Source organism: Rattus rattus, chromosome 16 (assembly GCF_011064425.1).
Source record: "Rattus rattus isolate New Zealand chromosome 16, Rrattus_CSIRO_v1, whole genome shotgun sequence".
In the NCBI taxonomy this organism is placed as follows: Eukaryota; Metazoa; Chordata; class Mammalia; order Rodentia; family Muridae; genus Rattus; species Rattus rattus.
The window spans coordinates 18,859,048-18,885,396 of record NC_046169.1 but is presented as its reverse complement, the minus strand read 5'-3'; the positions used below and the strand labels follow the sequence as shown (position 1 = coordinate 18,885,396).

Genomic DNA, 26,349 nt, shown 5'->3' with positions numbered 1-26,349 from the left:
GGTTTGTATCCAGTGCGAACGATAGCTTTCCCCATAGCTACATGCATGGAGTCCTCCTGTCCTCTTTACAGTGTCTAGAGTGAGGTCCAGAGTGGGGCTATGTTGTTGACATGGCCACAGCCATGTTTAGTACCCCAGTGCATGGCCTCATGGGAATGGCAAAACCATTCCCTTGTGAGGCTCAGAAGGATGTCAGAGCCTGACTCAGTGGTCTAAGAATGGTGAATGTTGACACGTGTGTGTAGGAAATATCAAACACTGCTTTCTCCTCAGTCCCCCTTTCTTGTGTTTGAAGATGTGAATTCTCAACTTCCCCCGTTGCTACCGTGCCTGCCCCCTGCTGTCCTGCCTCCTTGCCTTGATGGATTCATCCCTCTGGAAACGTAAACCAAAATAAACTTTTTTTTAAATAAGTTGCTTTGACTGTGGCATTTTATCACAGAAGCAGGAAATTAACACACCTCCTCTCTGTTGTGCATTAGGTAGTAATGCCCATGTCTGCATGCTCTCTGCTGCCAAACATCTCCCGGGTATAGTCTTGGCAGGCTTGGAACTTTCTCTGTAGATCAGGCTAGTCTTGAACTCATAGAGATCCACTTGCCTCTGCCTCCTGAGTGCTGAGTGGAAAGGCATATACCAACATGCTGGCTTACATTCTGTTTTCCCCAACCCATCTCCTTTCAGAATGCTCCTTCATAAAATACCCACTTGCTGGCATTGATAGAACACAGGTATAATCTAAATGGAGGTTGAGGCAGAAGGATATGAGTTGGAGGTAGCTCGGCATACATTGTGAGTTCAAGACTACCTTGGGATAAAAGGCAGGAAGGTTCCTGAGAGATGGTTTAGTGATTAAGTGTGCTTCCTGTTCTTCTAAAGGACCCAATGAGTTCAGTTTCACCGACTCCGGAGGATCTAATGCTGTCTGCTGGTCTCCTTGGGGACCAGGCACAAGAGCCATAATCATCATCATCATCATCATCATCATCATCATCATCATAACTATTAATAATAATAACTAATAATAATAAATACAACTCTGCAGTGGTGGCACAGGTCTTTAATCCCAGTATTCGGTAGGCAGAGAAAAGCGGATCTCTGTGAGTTCAAGGCCAGCCTCATCCACAGAGTTAGTTCCAGGATAGTCAGAGGTACACAGAGAAACCCTGTCTTGAGAAAAAACAAAACAGAGCGACAACAAAAAAGGAAGGGGTTGGGGATGTAGCCCAGTCAGTAGAGTGCTTGCCTAGCACACCGGAAGCCCTGAGTTCTATTCACAGGAGTACACAAACTAGACCCATTTTTATACCTGCTATCCCAGTGTTTGGGAGGTGGAGGCAGGAGAATCAGAGTTCAATACCACCCTTCGCTGAAAAGTGAGTTGGATGCCAGTGTGTGCCCGGTGAGATGCTATCTCAAAGAGCAAACCAGGGGTTAAAAGAAAGAGCTAGGCAGGGGTTGGGGTTTTAGCTCAGTGGTAGAGCGCTTGCCTAGGAAGCGCAAGGCCCTGGGTTCGATCCCCAGCTCCGGAAAAAAAAAAAAAAAAAAAGAAAGAGCTAGGCGGTTCAAAGCACTTGATGCTCTTTCAGGGTACCGGGTTCAGTTCCCAGCTCCTTGATCAGGAAGTTCACAGCCACCATTACTCCAGCTCCAGGGAATCCAGTGCCTCACATACACACACACACACACACACACACACACACACACACACACACACACACACGCGAAAAATCAAACAAACAAATGACCTTCTTGACCCTGGGTCCTCTTATTGATGGTTCCCCTTCCATGTGTACAATAGCTTTCTCTACTTCAGTACTTCAGTTCCTCCTGCTCCCTTGGCCTCTTATTTTTGTTTTTTGTTTGTTTGTTTGTTTTCTTTTTTTTCCGGAGCTGAGGACCGAACCCAGGGCCTTGTGCTTGCTAGGCAAGCACTCTACCACTGAGCTAAACCCCCAACCCGGCCTCTTATATCTTAACAGCTGCTTCCTGGCTCCTTCACTAAGTGCACCTCTGCACTCATTCTGTGCCTACTGTGTTACCCCCTGCCGGACCCTTACAAAATCCAGCTATTCTCAGGCACACATCTTGCTTCCCATAGGTCCTTAAAGTGCTTTCTCTGAATTCTTGGGCAGCTTTCTTCTTCTTCCTCCCTTACAGTCTCATGCCCAGTTTTGCTGCTTCTTTCTTGGCTTGTCTTCATCGGTCAATTTGCTCCCTTGACCGGCCTTTGGCCTGCTGCTGGGGTCCCTCCTCTGTATCTGACTCCCTTTCTTTCCAGGGTGAGACAGGTATGTATCCCTGTGGTACTACCTTGCCTGCTCCGCCAGGATGCTGCAGTAACAGTACAGAATTCACCATTTCTATTTTCTTGAGCTTTCATCCTGAGATAAAAGATCTCCTTCCCTACAATCCCCAGAACAGAAGCCAGCACCAAGACACTTGTGTCAATTAGATGTCTCTAAGTCCCCGCTCTTTCCCAGCTGCCTGAGCCACCTGTTCCTGAAGCCAGTTGACTAAGCCCCGACCTGCCCAAGCCAGCCCCTCGTCAATAGAATACCATCCCCTTTCTCTACACTTGCTATTAGCCTTGCATAATACCTTCCGGCTGTTTCTCAAGTTTGGATGAGTGCCAGGCACAAGTAGCGCAGCTATGGAAAAATCTTCCAATCCGCAACGGTCAGTCTGGACCACTTAAGCCAGAATCCCAGAGGTGATACTTAGACATAACAGTTTTAAAGGTGATTCCATCAGGCATTGAAGAACTCTTGTGAGAGAGGCTTTGAGGTATAAATAACATGCTTGGGGCTCAAATTAGCAAAGGTTCTTAAACTATAGGATGGAACTAGCGTAGAGCTCCGTGCTAGAGTGCTTGCCTAGAGTTTCCCAGTGAGAGGCTGGGGGGCGTGGCTCAGTGGTAGAGCCCCTGCCTAGAATCCCTCAGTGAGGGGCTGGGGGCGTGGCTCAGTGGTAGAGTCCCTGCCTAGAATTCCCCAGTGAGGGGCTGGGGGCGTGGCTCAGTGGTAGAGTCCCTGCCTAGAATCCCCCAGTGAGAGGCTGGGGGCGTGGCTCAGTGATAGAGTCCCTGCCTAGAATCCCCAAGGAGGACTGAGGGTGATTGTGGTGGTAGCTGAGCAGTAGTCTACCTTTCCTGTGCATGCCTTAGGATTAACTTCTAGCATTCCACAAACTAAAGCAATTACAAATTAAACTGTACTGTTCAGGACAACCAAGTAGCGGGCTTGTTAAAATACAGCTCACGTTCAGTATGTTGTGTGTAATCCCAGTTCTTGGGGAGGCAGATCTCTGTGAAATGGAATTCAGTCTGGTCTACACAGTAAGTTCTAGATCAGCCGTGGCTACATAGTGAGAGCCTGTCTCCAAGAAGGGAGAGGGAGGGGGAGGGGAAGGGGGAGGGGGAGGGGGAGAGGGAAAGGGAGATGGAGATGTGGGGTCAAGTATAAGCATGCGCTGCTCTTAAGAACTCTGGAATTTGGTTCCAGCACCCATACTGGGAGGCTCACAACTGCCTGTAACTCCAGCTCTAGAAAATGCCCTCTTTTGACCTCTGTAGGCACCTAAATAAATACATATGTCATGCACACGTTCCATATATGACATATTCAAACCCAAATACATGCTCTGGAGTTGTTTGAATGTGAATGCTCCTCTGTAGGTTCAACGGTTTGCATACTTGGCCCTCAGTTGGTGGAACTGCTTGGGAAGGATTAGGAGGTGTGGCCTCATCGGAGGAGGTGTGTCACTGGAGCGGTGGGCTATGAGATTTGAAGATTTACCTGCTCTGTTCCCAGTGTGTTTGCTCTCTGCCTCCTACTCACTGACCAAGATGTGATCTCTCAGCTGCTCCTGCGTTTGCTCTGCCATCTTGAACTCCAATGCTCTGAAACTGTAAGCCCAGTTAAATACTTCCTCTTTGAAGTTGCTTTTGTCATAGTGTTTTGTCACAGCAACAGCAAAGTAGCTCAGACACGCTCTGCTCTGTCTCAGCCTCCACCCCTGCAAATACAGCCAGAACTATGTGTCCTCAACTCACCCCTCCTTCCATGATCCATCCCACTCTCCTGAGTCCTGCTTCCTGCCCACTGTCCTCCTTCACACTTCTGTCAGCTTCAGACTGGGCTACGCACCCACTAGGGTAAGGGACGGCTGTATGCACCCTTCCTCCTTAATTTGGCTTGAGGAAGATCTATCCATAATGTGGCCCAGCAGGGGTTGTCACTGGCTGGGTTCTCTCTCTTGCTTCCTTCTTGACTGAGGCACTTATCTTGGGTTTACTGTGGCCACAATCCAAGACAGAAATAACTTAAGGTAAGATTTATTCACACTTGTGGTTTCAGATAATTGCTGTGGTGCATTGTGGGGAAGAGATAGCAGCAGATGGGTAGAGCTGAGCCTGTTCATGTCATGGCTGACCAGGAGGTGGAGACACTGGAACCAGAATTGGACTCTAACCTTCAGGCAGCTGCCTTTAGCAACCTACATCCACCAGGCAGGCCCCGCTTCTAATTGTTTCTTGTACAGTGCTTAACCAAGTCCCAAAGTTTGTCTCCTAATCTTGCAATAGGACCTCTGGGACGATTAAGTAACACAAAAGTCTTCTGAGGTCGGTAAGATGGCTCAGCTAATTCAAGGGCTTGCTGCCAAATCCAGCGACTTAAATCCTATCTCCTGGACCCAAGTGCTGGAGAAAAACAATCACACCAGTTGTATTCTGGCCTTCAGAGGAGCATTAAAGCATGTACCCCCCACCACCACCCATGCATCTGGAGAGGAAATGAATGTGATTTTAAAAAGTTTAACTATGGGCTAGAGAGATGGGTCAGTGGTTAAGAGCCCTGACTGCTCTTCCAGAGGTCCTGAGTTCAATTCCCAGCAACCACATGGTGGCTCACAACCATCTGTAATGGGATCCGATGCTCTCTTCTGGTGTGTCTGAAGAAAGTGACAATGTACTCATATAAATAAAAAAAAAGTTTAACTATATGAATAAATGCATGTAAAATACTCGATGAAATGTGGGTATGCATGTATACACGTGTGCACACGTGTGTGTGTGTGTTGTATGTACATCTTCAAAAAAAGTTTAACTATATGAATAAATGCATGTAAAATACTCGCTGAATGAAATGTGGGTATGCATGTATACACGTGTGCACACGTGTGTGTGTGTGTGTGTTGTATGTACATCTTCATGTGGGTTTGTCCATGTCAGTATAGGAACATATAGAGACAAGAAGTTAATAACAGGTGTTTTTCTCAGCCAATCTCCAACTTCTCCCACTTATTTTTCTAGTGAGTTTTTAATTAGTAGTTGTAGTATAATTCTGGATCGTGGGATAGGGGTCTGTCACGTACCCAGGTCCCTCTTTACCACCTGAGAAGGACAGATGACAGAATGGAAGCAAGATGGAGCCAGCATGTCTTTTTTTTTTTTTTTTTTTATTATTAACTTGAGTATTTCTTATTTACATTTTGAGTTTTATTCCTTTTCCCGGTGAGCCAGCATGTCTTATGTCAGCAGTTTCTGGTCTGGTCCCAGTTGGGACGGGGTTATGCAAAGGGTTGTTCTGGTAGTTGTTTAGTCTGGATACCAACACTCATGGTGCTCACTCCTAAAGATGCCCTTTGGGGTAGAGTGAGTTCTGTGTGACCCCTAGCAAACACCCAGCTTCTGCTGTGAGATCCGGTTTCTCACTAAACCTGGAGCTGGCGAATTCAGCTAGATTGGTTAACTAGCAGGCCTCAGGAATCTGCTTGTCTCTGAGTCTTCAACCCTGGGCTTAGATATGCACAGTACTATATGCCTGGCTTTTTTTTTTTTTTTTTTTTTTTTTGGTTCTTTTTTTTCGAGCTGGGGACCGAACCAGGGCCTTGCGCTTCCTAGGCAAGCGCTCTAACCACTGAGCTAAATCCCCAACCCCATATGCCTGGCTTTTATGTGGGTGCCGAGGAACTAAACTCAAAGCCATATGCCTGTGGAGTCAGAGTCCAACAGCTAATAAAAACTCACAGGAAACAGAGGCTGGGAAAGATGGAGAATGAGTAAGAAAGACGACTGATGTCAACTTCTTGCCTGTAATGCATTTATACAACTGTAAACGTGTGCATACAACACACACGCCCATGCACGCACGTGCGCACATACATGTGCAGAGAAATTCATTTCATTCACCAAACACTTTTACTTGCCGAGCCATTTCCCCCAGCCCTGCAATGCTTCTTTAAAGTGACGCCATCACTTAGGAGCAGTGATGGAGGCTCTTGATGCCAGCACTGGGAAGACCGAGGCAGGATGATCATGAGTTCGAGGCCTAGACAACCTAGGGAGTTCCAAGTACATTATTTTCATACTGAGATCAAACCAAACTAAATGTTCTAGTTTGGTTTCTTATTGTGTAACAAAGATCAAAAACGACTTAGAGAGGAAAGGATTTATTTGGTTTATGCTTCCACAGGATAGGTGGTCCTTGAGGTGAGCCAAGGCAGGATCTCCTGGGGGTTAGAACTGAGTGACACCACCAGAGGTGTGCCCCCCCCCAGCCACTAATTACATAAGTGCCCCACTGATATGGCTACTCCTCAACTGAGATGCCCTCTTCCCAGGCAACTCTACTTTGTATCGAGTTGACAAAAAAAAAAAAAAAAAGTAACCAGCACAACAAAAAGACAAAACCCCAGACAGCTTCATCTGTAGATGGCAGAATGGCCAGCACTCCCCACCACACTGCCCAGAACTGAATTGATGCCAGTTCCCAGAAAAGGGCAAAAGGGAAGGAAGTGAGTCCTCTCTGCTCTGACTGGACATAGTTCCTCACCAGAGACAGCCAATATGTCTGGCTGTCTATGTCTGTCTGCTTCTGTCATTGCTCGTGTCCTTAGAGGGTCCTTGTCATGAAGACAGGGCTGGAACTGTGAGGCCCGGCAGTTGGAGTGCAATGGGGTTAGGGCAGGCTGGCCCATAGTGGAGGCTTGCTGTGGGTGTGGGGACCAGGCAACTCACAGCGCATACCAATTCTAGAAACATTCCTTTCTAGTGAAGCATGTCTGATTCAAATGGTATGTTTCAAGATGTGTTTTAATGGTGAATTCTGTAGATTATATCAGTGTCATATACATCAAAATCAATTCCTGGTTATATCTGGTTAATCCTGGTTCTTTAGATTTTAATTGGAGAAAATGGACTGAAAGGCCCATAGGACTTCACTGTTCGTTGTTCTCTAATGGCCGCCTTTTAAAAATTACATTTATTGGGGCTGGTGAAATGGCTCTTTGGTTAAGAGTACTGGCTCCTAAAGAGAGGTCCTAAGTTCAATTCTCAGCAACCACATAGTGGCTCACAACCATCTGTAACGGGACCTGATGCCCTCTTCTGGTGTATATGAAGACAGCAACAGTATAGCTATGTCAATATATCTATATATATATATCAATATATATCTATATATATAGATATATAGATATATATTTTGAAAATTATGTTTACTCCTTTGTGTGCTTCTGGTCACCTGTGCCTGCCTGTGTAGGTCAGAAGACAACTTGTGTTAGTTGTCTCGGTCATCTGGGCCCTGGGACTCAAATTCAAATAGTCAGGCTTGGTGGCAAGTGTTTTTAATCTGCTGAGCCACTGTGGTTGGCCTTGAACTCGGGATCCTCCTGCCTCTCTACCTCCAGAACACTGGGATTACAGGTAAGTGCCTCTATGCCTGGGAGGGTTCATTTTCCTTTCAGTGCCTTGTAAATCTGTAATTATTTTTAAATAAACTAGTTTTAGAATGATGTGCTTCGTGGTACATGCCTGTTTTCACAGTACTTTGGAGGAAAAGGATTACTTCAAGTTCGAGGCCACCCTGGCCTACAAAGTGAGTTCCAGGACAGCCAGGACTACACAGAGACCCTGGCTCAGCAGCCCAAAATTAAAATTAAAAAGCCCAAACCAAATCAAACCAAAAAAATTCCTATAATCTCAGTTCTCAGAAGAGTGAGGAAGGGTTGCCACAAACTTTTTTTTAAATTTTTTTTTAAGACTTATTTTATGTATATATAAGTATACTGTCTCTGTCTTCAGACACAGCAGAAGAGGGCATCAGATCCCATTACAGATGGTTGTGAGCCACCATGTGGTTGCTGGGATTTGAACTCGGGACCTCTGGAAGAGCAGTCAGTGCTCTTAACCACTGAGCCATCTCTCCAGCCCAAGGGTTGCCACAAATTTAAGGCCAGTTTGGGCTACAATATTGAGACTGTTTGAGGGGAAAAAAAAATCAAAAGTTTTCTCTTCGGGCTGAGGAAAAGATGTCTTAGTGGGTAAAGCATTTACCGTGTGTGTAAAGTGGAGTTCGGGTATCAGAAACCATCCTAAACCCTGGGTGGGTATGTCACATCAGCCTCCTCATAACCCTAGCATGGAGGAGAGACAGAGAAATTAGTCAGAATAGCTGAAATTGTACAATACAGGTTTAGCATCATACCCTGCCCCAATACTCAGAATACAAAAGGTAGAGAACAATTTTGAAAACCAACAGGCATCAACATCTGGCCTCCACACAAATGCGCGCGCGCGCGCGCACACACACACGCACACACACACACACACACACACACATCACACATCTGAACACATGCAAACTTACACTCGTGTATGACATACACACACATACATATGCAAAAAAATTTGTGAGACAGAAGCCTCACTATGTATACTTGAACAGCGAGGGTGTTGTGGAGAGGCAAAATTGTAAGCATTATAAAAAAAAAAGTGAATGCACCAGGCTGACCTCAAATTCAGGAGAAATTCACCTGTCTGTGCTTCCCAAGTGCTGGGATTAAAGGAATATGCCACCACAATTGGCGCGCCCAAACATACATACAACCTTTTCAGGGACGAGATAGTAGCCTCCATTGTAGAGCAGCTGCTTAGCTTAGATCTCTAGCACGGCCAAAAAAATAAGTATCTCCTTTTCAACATCCCTTTTGCTCTTCAGGCTACCTAAATCTAGATACTGATCACCTCCCTGGAATATTTTTGCAACAACTTCCAGTTTGTTTTGTTGTTGTTGAGTCTCACATAGCCTAGACTGCCCTGGAACTCGCAATGTGGTCTAAGAGTACCTTGAATTTCTGATCTTCCTGTTTCTCCTCCCAAGTGTCGGGCAGCAGGCAAATGCTACAACATGGGATGCTGAAGAACTCAGGCAAATACTACAATATGGGTTTATGGGGTGCCGAAGAACTCAGCTTCTGCAAGCTAGGAAAACACTCTTCCAATGGAGCTACAGCCCCAGCCCCAACACATTGTAAGTTTTGGTTTTGTTGTTTCTCTTTGCAGAGCTAGGGATGGAACCCAGGTTTTTGTACAGGCTAGACAAGTCATCTACCATCTCCCTGGCTTGTTTTCTACCTTCGGTCTTTTGTTCAAAATACTACACTCATGGACTTTGCTCCGAGCCCTCTTAGGATAACTGACGTGCTCGGATGCAACCAGTATTCTAGCGTCTCCAGTTCTTTCCGACCTTACTAGCCGTTTCTGTTTCTAATGGTTACAACTTTGCCTCTCCGCGACACCCTTACTGTTCAAGGTTTTGCGTCCCATACCAACAGCCGGGGCATTTCTCTTCCTCAGCAGCGAAAGCACCGATCAAGTGGCAATAAGAACCTTGGAAGGATCCAGTGTGGCGACGCTGCAATAAAACCTCTAATTACCGATCAAGACACAGCTTTAATCAGAGCAGTTCTCCCTTAGGCCCCGCCCCTCAATAGTAGTCCAATAGCCAGGCCTTGCCTTTCGGGTCACTCGCTAAGTCCCGCCCCTCAGAACACTTAGCCGGAAGACCCTGCCCCACGAGGCGTTCAAATAGCCAGGCCCCACCCCCTCAGAGCACGTGAAGCAAAAAAGCGAGTTTCGGCCTCCAGAAGCGTGAGCAGCAAAGTCCCACCCCTCAGGTCGTGTCAACGGCCAGGTCTTTCTCCTCCTAACACTCAAATTACCAGTTCTCCCTCCCCAAATAGACGAAAACGGTCAAGATTGGCTCCCCAAGATGCCTCAAAGGCCAAGCTCCGCCCAACAGTACGTGCAATTGGGTTCAGTGGGTCGAAGCGCGCCAACGGACAGGCCCCTCCCCACAGAGCACTCTAACCGCCGGGCCCACCCCTCGAGGCGCGCCAGTCCCAGGCTCCGCCCTATAGAGCGCTCCAACTGCCAGGCCCCGCCTCACAGAACCGGCTAACGGCCCGGCCCCGCCCTCAGGACCCTCAAGCGGCCAAGTTCGACCCTGCAGAGCTCTCCAACGGCCAGGTCCCTTCTCATAGGACCTCGTAACGGTTAGGTCCCGCCTTCGGAGGCGCGCTTACCCCCAGGCCACGCCCCAAAGAGCCCATCACTGGCCAGTTCCGCCCCTCGAGGCGCGCCAACTGTCCTCCCCCGCCCCCTCGTGCGCCGAGACGTGAGGACGCCGGCGTCGTAGGCTGAGGTGGCAGCTGTCCCGCAGTCATGGAGCTGCCGCAGATGCCGGAGCTGATGGGGCTGTCCCTCCTGGTGGGGTTGCTGGCCCTGGTGGCCACCGCGGCCGTGGCGCGGGGCTGGCTGCGGGCCGAGGAGAAGCCCAGCCAGCCCATCTGTAAGTATACCGGGCCGGGTGGCGGTGACTCTGGGGACTTTGCTCCCGGCCGCTGCGTGGTCCGAGGAGCGTGGAGAGTCACGGACCTCAGTTTCCCCGGTTGTGACTGAGATGAACTTTCCCATGTAGGTTTCGAGTTGCAGGTGCACCCCAGGGACAAGACACTTTAGAATCTGGGAGCTGCGCTGCTACGTGGTGGGTGACTTTTTCCAGGGACACCTCCCACCGCCACCACCTTTGTCCCCGGGGCTTCTATGAAAACTCAGTCAGACCCTAAATTTGCTATGTGTTCATGTCCTTAGAAAATGGGGATCATTTGAAAATACTGTTCAGCAGTATTTCTGACCGACGGGAACGTTTTCTGAGCTCCTCAAGCCTATTGCTAAGCTTCGAGGTCTTTTTCGTATGTTCAGTAACTAAGAAGCTAAGAAGTGCACGTCTACACTGCAGATCTGAATTGTAAGCATCTGAAAAAGCAAGAGAAATATATGGTGTATTAAATTTCACAGAGGAGTGATTAGTATAAAAGGAACGAGTATGAATGGTCTCGCTTTTTTTTTTTTTTTTTTTTTTTTTTTTTTTTTAAGTTGAGGATTCTGGGAACTCTTCAATGGAGGGTAGGGAGCCCATTGTGGGTTTTGAGACGAGGTTTCACTATGCTGTCCAGACTTGAACTCTAGACCTTCTCAGGAGCATTGGAATATACAGGCGTGTGCTCCCTCTACCTAGCCTTGTGTGGTGCTGGGTATATGGAGCCAGAGTCTCAAGCAAGTGCTGTACCACAGAGCTACACCCCCAGTTTGTGATGTGAGTTGTTCAAGGATGGCACTGTAGGGTTGGCTTGGGAGGCCAAGGAAGAAAGAAAGTTCTGCCAGTGGCAAAAGTCAAGAAGGCAGAGATTCTAAAACATTTGGAGGCTGCTGCGGACATGGTGCAACTGTAGACCGCCTGCCTTGCACCCCCTAGTGAGGGGCCAGGAGCAGAACTCAGAGCTAGAACCCTTGCCTGTGAGACCCAAGGCACTGGGTTTTATCCCAGTGAAGAAAGAATAAAAAACCAGCATCTGGTTTGACTCCGAAGGTCAACATGGGCAAGTTAGAGGCAGATTGTATGTAGCAAGTTCAATAATAATAAGTTTTAATTCCTAGAAGAATGAGGGAACGGAGTTGGGGATTTAGCTCAGTGGTAGAGCAAGGCCCTGGGTTGGTCCCCAGCTCCGAAAAAAAAAAAAAAAAAAAAAAAAAAAAGAATGAATTGGGGAACATCTACTGCTGCCTCACACATGTCAGCTTTATGTGGAAACCTAGTTCTCCAAGATATGTTTAATTTTAATTAATTTATATTTTGTTTTTTGAGACAGGATTTCTGGGTGTAGCCCTGGCTACACCCAGATGGGTCAATCCATCTGCCTCCGTAGTGCTGGGGTTAAAGGCATGTGCTACCACTGCCCTGTTTGCTTGCATTTATTCTCATTCTCTCGCTCTCGCTCTCGCTTGTGTGTGTGTCACTGTGCCTGTGTAGAGATTGGAAAACAACTTCGGGAAGTCAGTTTTCTTCCATGTGAGATTGGACCTGGGTCGTCAGACTTAGTTCGCCTCAAACTTGGTTTCTGTCAGATACATTGGTGGTTGATTTAGAGCCAGGATGCCACTGTATAGCCCAGACTAGCCTGGAATCCTCCTACTCCTCCTGTCTCACACTCAAATACCAGGGTTACTTGTGTGTGACACTGGGTGGCTTCTCTTGAGATTTCTCATCAATGCAGGAGTGCTTTTGGCTTGTAACTCATTTGATCCTCAGCCCTTGGGGATGTGTGGTATGTGCTTGTGTGTGTGAGAGAGAGAGAGAGAGAAAGGGATGTCCAGGTAGGTGGACCTTGAACTCACTATGTAGTCAAGTTTGACTCTGAAACCACCCCCCCCCCGAGTCTTCCTGTCTCCACCTCCTGAGAATTAGAATCATTTATAGTCGGCATACATCACCAAACCTGGTTTCACCATCTCTTTGAGGAAATCAAGATTTGAAGCAGTTACCCCAAGACCAGTTCTTCAGATTCCATTGTGCAGATTATTTCCCTATCTCGGGATGCCTGACTAGAATCCATACTACACTGGCTAAGCCACGAATCCATCCATCCATCTGTGTTAGCTCAGAGAGATGCCATACAGACTCAGCAAGCAGCCTCTGCGAGATCTCTCGCGAGGGCTGGGGATGTGGAGCATGTACCCTTCCTTAGCATGCACAGAGCTATAGTCGCAATTTCCAGAATTGCTTTAAAAATAGAAGAGAAGAATACGCAGTGGTAAAGACCAAATCCAAAGTCAAGTCTGAGCTCTAAGCCTTTTAAAAAAATTATATGTATACGTCTGTCTATAGATTTGTCCATTTTTGTGTGGGTGTTCTTGGGGGCCCTAGAGGCCATATTCTCAAGGACTAGACTTATAGTTGGTTGAGAGCCAAACTGAGTCTCTGAAAGAGCAATATATGCTTTTAACCACTGAGCCATCTCTCCAGCCCCATTTCGTTTGCTTTTAGTACAGCTGGGCAAGCCCTCTACCATTAAGCCCCACAGCCCCTCCCCCTTTCAATGAACATGTATGGGTGCACTTGTGCATCTTGTGCACATGGAGATCAGAGAACAGCCTTCTATATCGTTAGGAACACAAGTTGCTTTCATTGAGACGGAATCTCATATTGACTTACAGCGCATGAACGAGGGGGTTGGTTGGCCCGAGAGCCCCAGAGACTTTCCTGACTCTACCTCCTCAGTGCTGAGATTACAAGTGCATGCCACCACACCTGGCAATTTTATGTGGGTTCTGGGTATCAAACTCTCAAGCACCTCATATGTAGAAAGCAAGTGCTTTACCTATAAACAATGCCTCCCGCTCCCAAGCCTGGTTTTGCGCATGTCCCTTTCTCAAGGACAAGGGCCGTACCTGAGTCATGTTGTAGTACTCCACAGAGGGCCTGAGTAATTCTAGGTACTCAGTAGGTGCTTTCTGAGTGAGTGCATGGATAAATGACATGACCCGTCCTTCTAGGTCAGAAAGAAAACGAATCCAAGAAGTCAGTATCCAAGAAGCAGAAACAGAATCAGCGGATTCGTAAGGAGAAGCCTCAGCAGCACAACTTCACCCACCCCCTCCTGGCCGCAGCACTGAAGGTACTTGGTACTCCTGGGTACTGAACACATGCAGTCTGTACATGAAGACTGCTCCCACCCAGACCTTGTCCTTTCATAATCTGTGCAAATCACGTACATTCCTAAGTCTCAACAAAAGAGTAGGTACCCTTCTGGCCTTTCTGGGTTTATTTCCTTCCCCTTGTACTGAGGATTGAACCCAGGGCCAAGTGCATTATACCTTCCGTTCTGGTAAGGTCTGCACTGTGGCTATGTATCGTAATCGTGAACACTGGCTGTAAGATCTGCTTGCCTCGGGGCTGCACACCAAGTGACGCTATGTAACCTTGCTCCTTAATATAAAACTACTGGTTGGATAAAGATGCCTACAGCCTGTAGCTGGGCAGAAGGGGGATAGATGGGGCTTCAGTTCCCAGTGCTTGGGATCAGAGGCAGAGACCATGAGGAGGAGAGCAGAGGGGTGAGGAGAGGGTAGGTGAATCATGAGAACGTTGAGGGCTGATCAGTTGGAGTAAGAGCAGCCCAGGTGGAACGTGGCAAGTCATACAGTTACTGACAGGGAAGTGGACAGGACAGCATAGAGGGTTGATGGCTGCCCAGCTCTAGTGCTGTTACTGTTAATTATAAGTATAAAGGTTCTGTGTCTTATTTGGGAACTAAATGATTAAAGGTGAGGTAGAAACCCCCATTTAAATATTACTCCATCAAGTTCTTGATTGGCAGGTTGCTGTATAAGTGTCCTGCAGGCCCTGGACCATAAACTCCAGTCCTATTCCACTCAACTTTATTTACATTCATTGTTTCTACTATTTTGTTCTACACTTTTGAGATAGCTTCACTAAATGCTTGGGCTAGCTTCAGACTTACTCTGCAGCCCAGGCAGGCCTTGAACTTGGGATCCTACTGCTGAGCTCCTGGGGAGCTAGGATTGTGGAACTGAACCAGCAGGGCTAGCTTATCCTGGTCTATCCAGCTTGTCGGTCATCCAAGCCCCTGAGCCTGAGTTGAAGCTCTAGGTTCAGCCTCCCCATCCACTTGAGAGACTTCTCATTGGTACTTCCCTGTGTCCTTTTCCCTAGAGCCACAGTGGGAATATATCTTGCATGGACTTCAGCAGCAACGGCAAGTATCTGGCCACCTGTGCGGATGACCGCACTGTCCGTATCTGGAGCACCAAAGATTTCCTTCAGCGGGAACACCGCAGCATGAGAGCCAACGTGGAGCTGGACCATGCCACCTTGGTGCGCTTCAGCCCTGACTGCAGGTGGGACAGGACAGAGCCTCAGGCTTGCCTGCAAAGCCCATCTCGTGGCTGTGGCCTTCACATATCCAGTTGGGGGTTAACAGGGAGGGATTAAGAGTCTCCCTTGTTGTGACATAAAAAGGGCATTGCTCTGGAGAAGGGATCAGAGACAGGAAGATCATTCTTACCTTGGATGCTCCAACTCTAATCCACCGTGAACTTTGGAAGTGCTTATGACTTCTTAAGCTCTAGAGATGAAGGGAGCCAAGGCTATGAGGGTCCTTTTCCTTTTTTCTGTTGTAGAGTAGGGACTGAACTCAGCATCCACATCCCAGCGAGCTACGCCTTCAGCCTTGGGTTTAGTTTTTTGGTTGTTTTGAGACAGGACCCAGAGCTTCGCTATGTAGCTCTCACTAGGTGATGCAGCTTGGCCTTGAACTTGTGATCTCTGCCCCAGTCTCCCCATTGCTGGGTTTCGGTGTGGCCTTGTGTATCTTAGTTTAGGGGAATATAAGCAAAAGTCTGTGTACCCTAGGAAGGGCATCAGCAACAGACCAAAGAGTGATTGTGCTGTGTGGTGCTTGGTGATCCATTGGGTTTATTGAGGTTTCTTACAGGAGTATGGGTAAGAGGGTGCTTAAAAGAATGTGGACAACTCTTTGGGAGTCAAATCACAGCAGGCCCCTGTTAGCATGGATGATGATGACTTGGAAAAGCTGGATTGGAGCTGTGGATTGGGCTGTCAGGCAGCTCCCTCAGACAGTCCTCTCTTGCCAGCCATTGCTTACTATTTCTATGACCTTGGGGAGAGGCCTATGAGTGTTAAGACTCTCGTAGCTTCCTGCTCCTTAAGTCTCAAAGCCCCTCTCATCTAGGGAGGATATACTTTGTTTAGTGCTAAGGATCAAATCCATGGCCTACCACTGAGATACATCTCTGTCCTTGAATTGTTTTGTTTTGGGGGGTGTGTGTATGTGTCCCAGAGAACAACAGAAGAGTTTTTCCCTTCTGCATGGGTTCCTCAGTATTGAACTCAAGTTACATTAGCCTTGCCAAGCAAGTACTTTTTTACCTGCTGAACCATTTCATTGACCTTATGAATAGTTTTTGCAAGACTTTGAATGATGGCTTAGGGGTTAAGAACACCAGCTACCCACACAGGACCCAAGTTCAATTCCCAGCACCCACATGACAGCTCATGACTGTAACTCCAGGCTCATGGAAGCCAATGTCTTCATATGGCCTCTAAGGACACCAGGTGTTTATGTGGTGTGTGTGTGTGTGCGCGTGCACACACGCACAAAACATTTTTAAAAATCTTTTTTTTTTTTTTTTTTTTGGTTCTTTTTTTCGGAGCTGGGGATCGAACCCAGGGCCTTGCGCTTCCTAGGCAAGCGCTCTACCACTGAGCTAAATCCCCAACCCCCATTTTTAAAAATCTTAAGTTAAAAAAAAGACTTTGAACTAAGAGATCTATTGTAAGACTGTGCAGTATGGCACAAGGGACAACCTTGGTTTTTCTAGAACACATAGGCCTCTGCACAGGTGAGGAAGTGAACTCTGTTTTGCTTCTCTCTAGAGCCTTTATTGTTTGGCTGGCAAATGGGGATACTCTCCGTGTTTTTAAGATGACCAAGCGAGAAGATGGGGGCTTTACTTTCACAGCCACCCCGGAGGATTTCCCTAAAAAACACAAGGCACCCATTATCAACATTGGCATTGCTGACACAGGTAAGGGAAGTCTTGTGGATGGAGTTTACTCAAGGCATGAATATGTGCCCGAGGCATAACTTGTTCTCTGCTTCATTTGAAAGGTTTATTTTTACTTTACGTGTATGGTAGATATTTTATCTGAATGTATGTGTGTGAACTACCTGCATGCTGTGCTCACAATGGCCAGAAGAGGGCATGGGATCTCCTGGGATCATAGTTAAGGCCAATTGTGAGCTGCCATCTGGGTGCTCGGAATCAAACCCAGGTCCTCTTGAAGAGCAGCCAATGCTCTTAACTGTTGAGCCGTTTCTCCAGGCCTCCCTCTCCCTCCCCTGCCTTTTTTGCATTTATTTTGTTGTGTGTTTATCATAGCACACAGAAGTCGGCCCAGTGGATCCTGGGATTGAACTCAGGTCGTCAGGCTTGGTGGCAAATACCTCCACCAGCTGAACCACCTTGCGAGTGTCCGAGTTTTGTCTGCCTGAGTTTTGCTTGTTGTCCCTGGTACCAAAGCATTTTGGTCCTATGCTTCCCTAGAGTCCATGAGATTGAATACTAAGAACACAGTGTTACCTGTGGTGACCTATGGCCTGAGAAAGGAGCACGGATCCTTCTCAGAGCAGTGCCCCATTGTTTCGTTCAGAGGTGACAGTCTGATGTTCTTGAACTCACAGTGGTCCTCTCCTCATCAGGGAAATTCATCATGACTGCCTCCAGTGACACGACTGTCCTCATATGGAATCTGAAAGGTCAGGTGCTGTCCACAATCAACACCAACCAGATGAATAACAGTCACGCTGTTATCTCCCCATGTAGCAGGTGAGGAAGAGGAAGAGGCACAAGAGGTACAGAGCAGAGAGGCAGCTAAAAGGAGGGGTGTTCGGACACTGGAGTATAAGTCCTGGATCTCCAAAAGGAAAGGATTTCACCCAAGCCCCCAAGCTCCTTAGTGTCTGTTTCTTCACCTCTCCTGTTTTTAGTTTTGCAGTGCTGACGGTGGAAACCATGCACTGTACATGTTAGGCAAACGCTCAGCCACCTCTCATGTGCTGCTCATCTAAGGGTTCATTTAACTTGTTTCGTTTTTGAGTCGGAATCTCACTGTGTATCCCTGGCTGGCCTAGAACTCATTATATAGATAGGATGGCCTGAAGCTCACTGAGATCTGAGATCACAGGCAGCTGCATCTGCCTACTAAGAACTTTTTTCTGAGACAGGGTCTCTCTGTATAGCCTTGGCTATCCTGGACCTCCTATGTAAACCAGGCCGGCCTTAAACTCACAGAGATCCATCTTCATCTGCCTCCCAAGTACTAAGATTATAGGTGTGTACCACTGTGCCCAGCTTTTCTTAAAGATAGGATCTCTCCGTAGTCTGTTCTGGCCTTGAGCTCACTCTGTGGTTGAGGATGACTTTGATCCCCTGATCCTTCTGCTTCCACCTCCTGTGTGCTGGGATAACAGGCATGCACCACCAAACTAGGTTTATGTGTGCGGGAGTGGGCTTTGCTCAGTTAGGAGTATACTCCTGGGCTACTTCTCTATCCCTATACTGTGGATCTTAAAGCACACTGTCACCTTGAACCAAGAATAGATATACAACCTTTCCTTTACCCTGTAGTACTGGGTATAGAATCTAAATCTTCGAGCAGGCTAGGTAAGTTCTCTATCCACAGCTCCCCAAAATTTTCATTGTTTTTTTAATTTTAGTTTTGCTGTGGAATTCAGACTGGCCTAGAACTAGCTATGTAGTGCAGGTTGGCCTTGAACCTGTGATACTCCTCCTACACCTGCCTGCTCAGTACTGGGGTTACGGACATGTGCCACCAGCCCTGGCTCTTTTTGTTTTTTGGTTGGTTGGTTTTATTTGTTCTGAGACAGGATCTCAGTCCAGTAGCCCTGGCCAGACTAGAACTCACTACATAAACTAGGGTGATCTCAAACTCACAGAACTCTGCCTGCTCTTGCCTCCCGAGCATTGGGATTAAAAGTATGTACCACCAGGCACCGTCTTAACTTTATTAATTTTAGTCTTAGTTTGAGCTAAAATCCTGCTAAGTTACCCATACTGTCTTCCAGTTTACTGTTAGCCCAGGAAGGCCTTGAACTTGAGATCCTCCTGCCTGAGCCTTCATACTAGCTGGGATTTCAGGGTCTACCTCCGTGCCTGGCACAGGAACACTTTAAAAAGCTTCCTCGGGCTGTGGCTAGCCGTAGCTACAAATCGCTTGCCTTCTATTTATGAAACTCTAGATCCATGTCTAGCATCCCCAAAGGGTACTGTTTCTCAGGAGAGAAAGATCTAAGACTTGTCAGGACCGAGATGCCTTTAACGTTTGAGTTTGAAGAGTGTGGATTGTATGACAGGTTTGTGGGTTCGTGTGGCTTCACCCCCGATGTGAAGGTCTGGGAGGTCTGCTTCGGGAAGAAGGGAGAGTTCCAGGAGGTGCTGCGAGCCTTTGAACTGAAAGGTCACTCTGCGTCTGTCCACTCTTTCGCCTTCTCCAATGACTCTCGGAGGTGAGTGCTTCAACGCAGTCTTCTTTCCTCTGCCCTTTGGCTTGCTAGGTCTGATTTAGGACAGATAGCCAAGGCTGGCCCTGGAGTCCTGATCTACCTGCCTCTCTGCCTCCTAATTACTGAGGTGCAGGTGTGTCCTACCTTACCTGGTAATTTGTTTTGTTTTGTTCGTGTTTTTCAGACAGGGTCTCACTTGGTAGCCCAAGCTGCCCTTGAACTCACAGGGATGCTCTTGCCTTGCCTCAGCCCCCCAGTGCTGATGTTATGAAGGTGTGAGCTACCAAGCTGGGCTAAGCAGTGAATCTGGGCTTCTTCTGCCTGCCTGGGCTGCAGTTCTGAAAAGGGTGGAGGACTTGATTCTTGGCAGGATATAAACTTGGGTTCCTAGCTGCTGGGTCCCTCATGCTGCTCCAGTGTTTTCCCAAGCTGACGTTGTGGAGGCTCTAGCTGTGATTTCCCATATTGCAGGATGGCCTCTGTCTCCAAGGATGGCACATGGAAGCTATGGGACACAGATGTGGAATACAAGAAGCAACAGGACCCCTACTTGCTAAGGACAGGCCGCTTTGAAGAGGCGAGTACCATGCCTTGCCGCCTGGCACTCTCCCCTGACACCCATGTCCTGGCCTTGGCCAGTGGCACCAGTATTCATCTCTTCAACACACGGCGTGGGGAGAAGGAGGAGTACTTCGAGTGTGTCCACGGGGAGTGTATTGCTGACTTGACTTTTGACATCACAGGCCGCTTCCTGGCCTCCTGTGGGGACCGTGCAGTTCGACTCTTCCACAACACCCCTGGCCACCGGGCTGTGGTGGAGGAGATGCAGGGCCTCCTGAAGCGGGCATCCAGCGAAAGTACCCGCCAGAGGCTGCAGCAACAGCTGACCCAGGCCCAAGAGGCGCTAAAGAGCCTGGGTGCCCTGAAGAAGTGACTCTGGCTCTGGATGGGTCTCGCTGTCTGCTCCAGTGACCACTTCCTCCCAGGTGCCCCTGGGATGGAGACCTGGAGGAACCTCCCAATTTTCTTCCTGGTGACCCCTGTTTTTTCCTATTGAAACTATTCTTGCATACTCCGATTCTTCTCTCTCTGTCTCTCTCTCTCTCCTTGTTTGACTCTTCCTAGACTGAAAGGTGCTGTTTTCTCACAGGCCCAAGGGGGGATCCATCTTCACCTAGCACTGAGAAAAGTAATAGAAAAAGACAGAACAAAGCTCTTGACAGTTTGGCAAAAGACCCTGACACCCAAAGAAGTTTGTCAGTGTAGAAGTTTGTCACCAGGAGCACGTTGCTGTTTTAGAAGAGTACAGATGTGTTTTATAATGCTGCATGGTGAGCCTCCATCTGGACCAGGCTACTCATAGTAGCAAGAAGCAATTAAGGACTGGTCTTTGTCGGCATTGGTCTGTAATCTTAGCACTCTACAGGCAAAGGCAAGAGATCAGTGGTTCAAAGCCAGCTTGGACTACATAGTGAATTCTAGGTCCTCCTGGGCTCCATATGGAGAGAAACCTTGATGAGATTGTTTTTCCCTGGGCTTCAGTTTTCTTATTTGTAAAATGGGGAACGATGCTCTCTGTGGCCTTCCTGCAAAGCTGCTGTGAGGCTAAGAGTGTGTTCCCACACATGGAGTGTAGCAGTGCTGTCCAGTGTCATTAACTACCAGGTAAACATGGGACGAAACCGGTGTTCTGCAAGCCAACTAGGTAGAGCCACAGCCCTTGTGAAGGCCGAGTTTCCTAGGGCTCTGCTTGCTCATTCATCTTGGATAAATCTGGTGGTTTGGTTCACGTGCCTCGAGAAGTAATGCCGTCTCAAGATGGTGCTCCTCTCTCTTGGAGACTTCTTGAACTCATCACTTGAGTGCCTGCTTCATGGGACTAGCTAGTGATGCTGGCTAACACAGACAAGACTGGGCCTGCTGCCAAGGATAAAAGCTGGTGGGAGGACCTAGAGGCTGGTGTCTGTGACGTGCTTTTTGTTCATTGACAGCTGCAGGGGAGGTGGTAGACGTAAGGCTTGACCTTAGTGAATCCAGGACAATAATGGGGAATGAAGGAAATACACCCACTAATAAATTGGGTCTCAGCCATGTACATTTGAAGACTGCTTGGATCCAAGGGGTGAGGAAGATGTCAGGAATCTAGGAAGGCTTGAATCTAGCAAAAAGTACCCATCCCTGTTAGTTTTGACGCTCACTTAAAAGTAAAACCACTTCCGGCCGTCCTCAATGCTACAGGATGTTTAGAACAAGGCACAACCCTGAAGTTGACCTTGATGGCTCCCTTGTCACCCTCTCCTTCCACCACTGCTGCTACATCCAGATGGCCTGCAGCATCTGCTGTCTCTCCCACTCTTCTGTTACCATCCCGGTCTTAGCCACTGTCCTGTACTTTGTGGATAGTACTTGTTTCCAACCGCATTACTTCAAGTCACCTTCTACATAGTTTAGCCAGCCTTGGGAAAACAAAAATGTCTTTTTGGATCACGCCGTTCCCCAAAGGTCTCCCTCTCTTCTTGGAATGAAACCCCAAACCCTCCTTGTGGCCTGCATAGTGTCGTGAAATTTAGCCTCTCTTGTGATCTTTCTTTGCCGTGGTCCATCCCACCCCATTCTTCCTGTTCTTCACTAACAGGCAGTTGGCAGGCTCCAGGTATGCTGCCAGCATTTTTCCTTTCTGTTGGCAGACTTGTCAATGCGATTCAGTCCTTGTAACTTTCTCTTGAAAACAGTTGCCTCCCTTACCCACTTCCTCCGAAGTAGCCCTTTCCACCAATCCTGTCCCACCTGGTGCCCTGGTGTTTTTCCTTCTTTTGTATGACTTGGTGCTTTCTGAAACCATCTTGTCTGGCTATGTGTTTGCTCCAGTGTCAGTGACAAGGGCAGTCGAGTGGGGAGCAGGAGTGGGAATTAGGCCCGTTACCTGGTTGTGAGATGGGAGGAAACGGTAGAGACTGTACTGGGCTGCTGTCTATTGTCCTGGCTGCACAGTGGGTAGGAGCCACTACTTCCTGTTAAGAATCCCGCAAAAGTTGCCAGTTTCAGAGAAGTTAGATGTTGGCACTGCCCTTCTCAAGGAGGCTCCATTGTGAATTACACTAAACCCTGACAGGAGGAGGTAACTCAGCAAGGCTTCTTCCTTGCTTTTCCTTTTGCAGTCCTGGGAATGGAACCCAGGGCCTCATGCAGGGGAGACAAAGAGCTCTGCTGCGAGCCATGCCGCAACCCCTTACTGGGAGGCTCTCTGCTCAGCCCCAGCCCTCACTGGGCAAATGCTTTGCCACTGGCCCTCTAGCACCAGTTTGTAAAATTGCTGACGAATTTGTTGGAGCAGAATACTTGTTAGTGTGCCTTGCTCTGGGTCCCAAGTCAACTAGCAGGACGAAGTAAGCTCTCAATAAATGGAACTCAGACCAGAAGCAGTAACCGAACTTTTGATATTTTTTTTTCTGCACTCTGCTCTCTATTGTGGATTCAGGTTTCTGATGAGATCAGTCATACTGAGGGTTGTGTGACGGTCACACGTGGTTTGGGCTTCCAACTACACAGCCGTGCCTCAGACTTGTGTGTGCACGTGGGGTCTGGGGGGCATCTGCTCTGGCTGCCAGAAGCAGCTTGAAAACGCCTCCGCTTGCTTCTGCACTCCTTTCGGGAAGTAACAGGCGTTGTGGCTGCAGAGTAGTGAACCCAAGCCTAGTGAAGTAGGAATCTGCTCCTGAATTGGCCAAGTCACTGACCTGTGGCCTAGAGTCCGCTAACCACAGAGGTTGCCAGAGTTTGTCTCCTCATCTGTAAAATGGGAATAAATGTTGTTCTGCTACCTTGCCATGTTGATTCTTTGCTTATGTATTACACAGGATTAGACATGTAGTCTTGCCGCAACCCCATTTTTTGTGTGTATTGGAGACAATGACTCACTTTGTAGTCTTGGCTAGCCTGGAATTCATAGAAATCCACCTGCTTGGCTTCCTGAGTGCTTGGTTTTAAGGTATGTGCCGCCATACACAGGTCTTTTTGCCTGTATTTTGAGCTAATGTTTCAGTAAGTTGCCTTTGATCTTGAGATTCTCTAGCTTGACACCCCCCTGAGTAGCAGGGCTGACAGGCCTGCATCTCCATCCCTGGGAGCCCTGAGTTCATAATGAGCTGAACATTACAAAGGGTCACTGCCCAGACTGCCCAGGGATAGAAGAGAGCTGTTCTTGTTGCCCTAGGAAAAATGTCTGGCTATTAATAGAGACTGCCAAGCTTTTATGATCCTCAAAGCAGAGGCAGCATTGATCTACACAAGGTGTGGCGGTGCATGCTTGGAGCCCGAGTACTTAGCAGGTTGGAGAACCATGAGTCAGCTCTGCATAGACTGGCTAGAACAGTTCATTTATTTTGGCTTTTTGAGACAGGGTTTCTCTCACTCTGTAGACCAGGCTGGCCTCAAACTTTACAATGATCCACTTGCCTCTGCCTCCCAAGTACTGGGATTAAAGGCATATGCCACCACTGTCCGGATCTAAAACACGAAATTTAATACGAATTTTGAAGCTTTTTAATTTTTAAGGTGTGGGAGAGCTAAACATGGTGGTGTAAAGGCTAGCCAACTCCAATCCTGGGAGGGAAACCACAAAGTCCACTTAGACAAACACCTGATGGCACCCCCCCCCCCATCCTCACCCTTCACCGCCACCCCCACCTTAGCAATAGCCAGTCAGGCTACAACAACCGGGTCAAGGTACACACAGATAACCTAAGACATCCTGCAGAGAAAAGATAACCTACCCATCCCGCTTGTCAGGCGGTTTTGCCCCCATATTTGGTTCCTAGAGATTACAACAGAAATGCAGCTTTTAGGGCTGGAGAGATGTCTTAGAGGTTAAGAACACTATCCGCTTTTCCAGAGGTCCTGAGTTCAATTCCCAGCAACCACATGGTGGCTCATAGCCATCTATAATGAGATCTGGTGTCCTCTTCTGGCCTGTAGATATACAGGTCACTGTATACATAATCTTTCAAAAAAATTCAGTTTTTAAAATATTAATTTGCTGACCCGGATGGAATTCCCCAAGCTTGCTGTAGCCACAATACATACCCTGTACCCCTAGACTTGAGGCTCTCATTTCTGACCTGCTATGTCGATGATGGTGAGAGTCCTTGCTCTGGAGCTCCTAATAAAGACCCTTATGTGTTTACACCAGAATTGGCTCCTTGGTGGTCTTTGGGATCCTTGTGACTTGGGCATAACAGTGTACTTAGCTTATAACCCCATCACTCAGGAAGCTGAGTCAGGGATAGCAAACTGGGCTATAGCAATACCCTGTCTCAAATATGGATGTCAGAGAGGAGAGATGGGTCAGTGGCTGAAGGATCACAAACCCATCAACCTGTTTAATCCCCAGGTTCCACATGCAGGTAGAAAGAATCAGTGACTTCTTTGGCCACACATATGCATACAATACTTTCTTAAAACTGAAGAGAGGCTGGGGAAGTGGAGTCAAGTGGATCTGTGTGAGTTCAAGGCCAGTCCGTTCTACATAGCAAGTTTAGACCAGCCAGAGCTATTTAGTTACATTCCGTGTGATGGTTTGAATATGCTCAGCCCAGGGAGTTGCACTCCTAGAAGGTGTGGCCCTGTTGGAGTAGGTGTGTCACTGTGGGTGTGGGCTTTGAGACCCTCACCCTAGCTGCCTGGAAGTCAGTTTTCCACTAGCAGCCTTCGAAGACATAGAACTCTCAGCTCCTCCTGCACCATGCCTGCCTGGATGCTGCCACGCTCCTGCCTTGATGATAATGGATTGAACCTCTGAAGCTGTAGGTCAGCCCCAATTCAATGTTGTCCTTTATAAGAGTTGTCTTGGTCATGGTGTCTGTTCACAGCAGTAAAACCCTAACTAAGACACCTTGTCACAGGAAAAAAAAGTTGATAGGTGGCTCAGTAAGTAAAACTACCTTTCGCCACACCTGACAACCCCACTTGATTCCTATCTGCGCTGACTCCTCCAAGTTGTCCTCTGACTTCCACATGTGCTATGGTGTGTGTACATATACACAATTTTTTTAGAGGATGCTATTTTTTTTTTAAAAAAAGTTTAGGGGCTGGAGAGATGGCTCAGCGATTAAAAGCACTGGCTGCTCTTCGAGAGATCCTGAGTTCAATTCCCAGCAACCACATGGCAGCAAACAACCATCTGTAATGAGATCTGGCGCCCACTTCTGATGTGTCTGAAGACAGCAACAGTTATCTATATGCATACACTATCCCTGTCTTCAGACACACCAGAAAAGGGCATTGGATCCCATTACAGATAGTCGTGAGCCACCGTGTGGCATCTGGGAATTGAACTCAGGACCTCTGGGAGAGCAGTGAGTGCCCTTAACTGCTGAGCCATCTTTCCAGCCATACACAATTTTTTAATGCTAAAAAAAAGGTTACAAACCCACTCAGAGATATCTTAGCCAGCACAGCACTTACCCCACAAGCATGAGGATCTGGGTTAGATCCCAAGAGCCCACATGAAATACCTGGGTATGTTGCTGTGCGCTCATATTCCCAGAGACAGGAGTAGCCATGGGACTTGCTGGCCAGTCAGTGTGGCCCAGTCAGCAAGCTCCAGGCCAATGAAAGACCCCTGACACAAAAAGCAAGGAGACTGATAACCTGAGGAATGACAGGAGAAATTCAATTCTGCCCTCTACACACACACACACACACACACACACACAAAACATATAGGTACACACATATGTGCCCAGGTACATGTAAAATGTCTTTTGTTATTTTTACGTTATTGTAGTCATGGTGGTGGTAGTAGCAGCCAGGTGTGCACATCTTTTATCCCATCCCTCAGGAAGCAGGCAGATCTCCAGGTTTGAGGCCACACTGGTCTACAGAGCTAGTTACGGGATAGCAGGGCCACACAGAGAAACCCTGTCTTGACAAAACAAACAGCCCCTCCAAATGCGCGCGTATGCATGTATATGTGTATGTATATAAAGAAAACAAAAAAAAATTACTGTAGGGGGTTGGGGATTTAGCTCAGTGGTAGAGCGCTTGCCTAGCAAGCACAAGGCCCTGGGTTTGGTCCCCAGCTCAAAAAAAAAAAAAAAA

At 47.7% G+C, this 26,349-nt stretch overlaps 1 protein-coding gene across 1 annotated transcript; it reads left to right on the top strand.

Moving 5' to 3' along the window:
* Nucleotides 1-10,465: 10,465 nt before the first annotated feature.
* Tbl2 (transducin beta like 2) lies at nt 10,466-24,441 on the top strand. The gene is made up of 7 exons (XM_032886740.1): nt 10,466-10,634; nt 13,679-13,800; nt 14,859-15,043; nt 16,602-16,753; nt 17,428-17,554; nt 19,102-19,254; nt 19,723-24,441. Exons 1-7 carry the CDS (start codon nt 10,508-10,510, stop codon nt 20,183-20,185), a joined length of 1,329 nt encoding a protein of 442 aa, XP_032742631.1. The 5' UTR covers nt 10,466-10,507; the 3' UTR covers nt 20,186-24,441.
* Nucleotides 24,442-26,349: the final 1,908 nt, after the last annotated feature.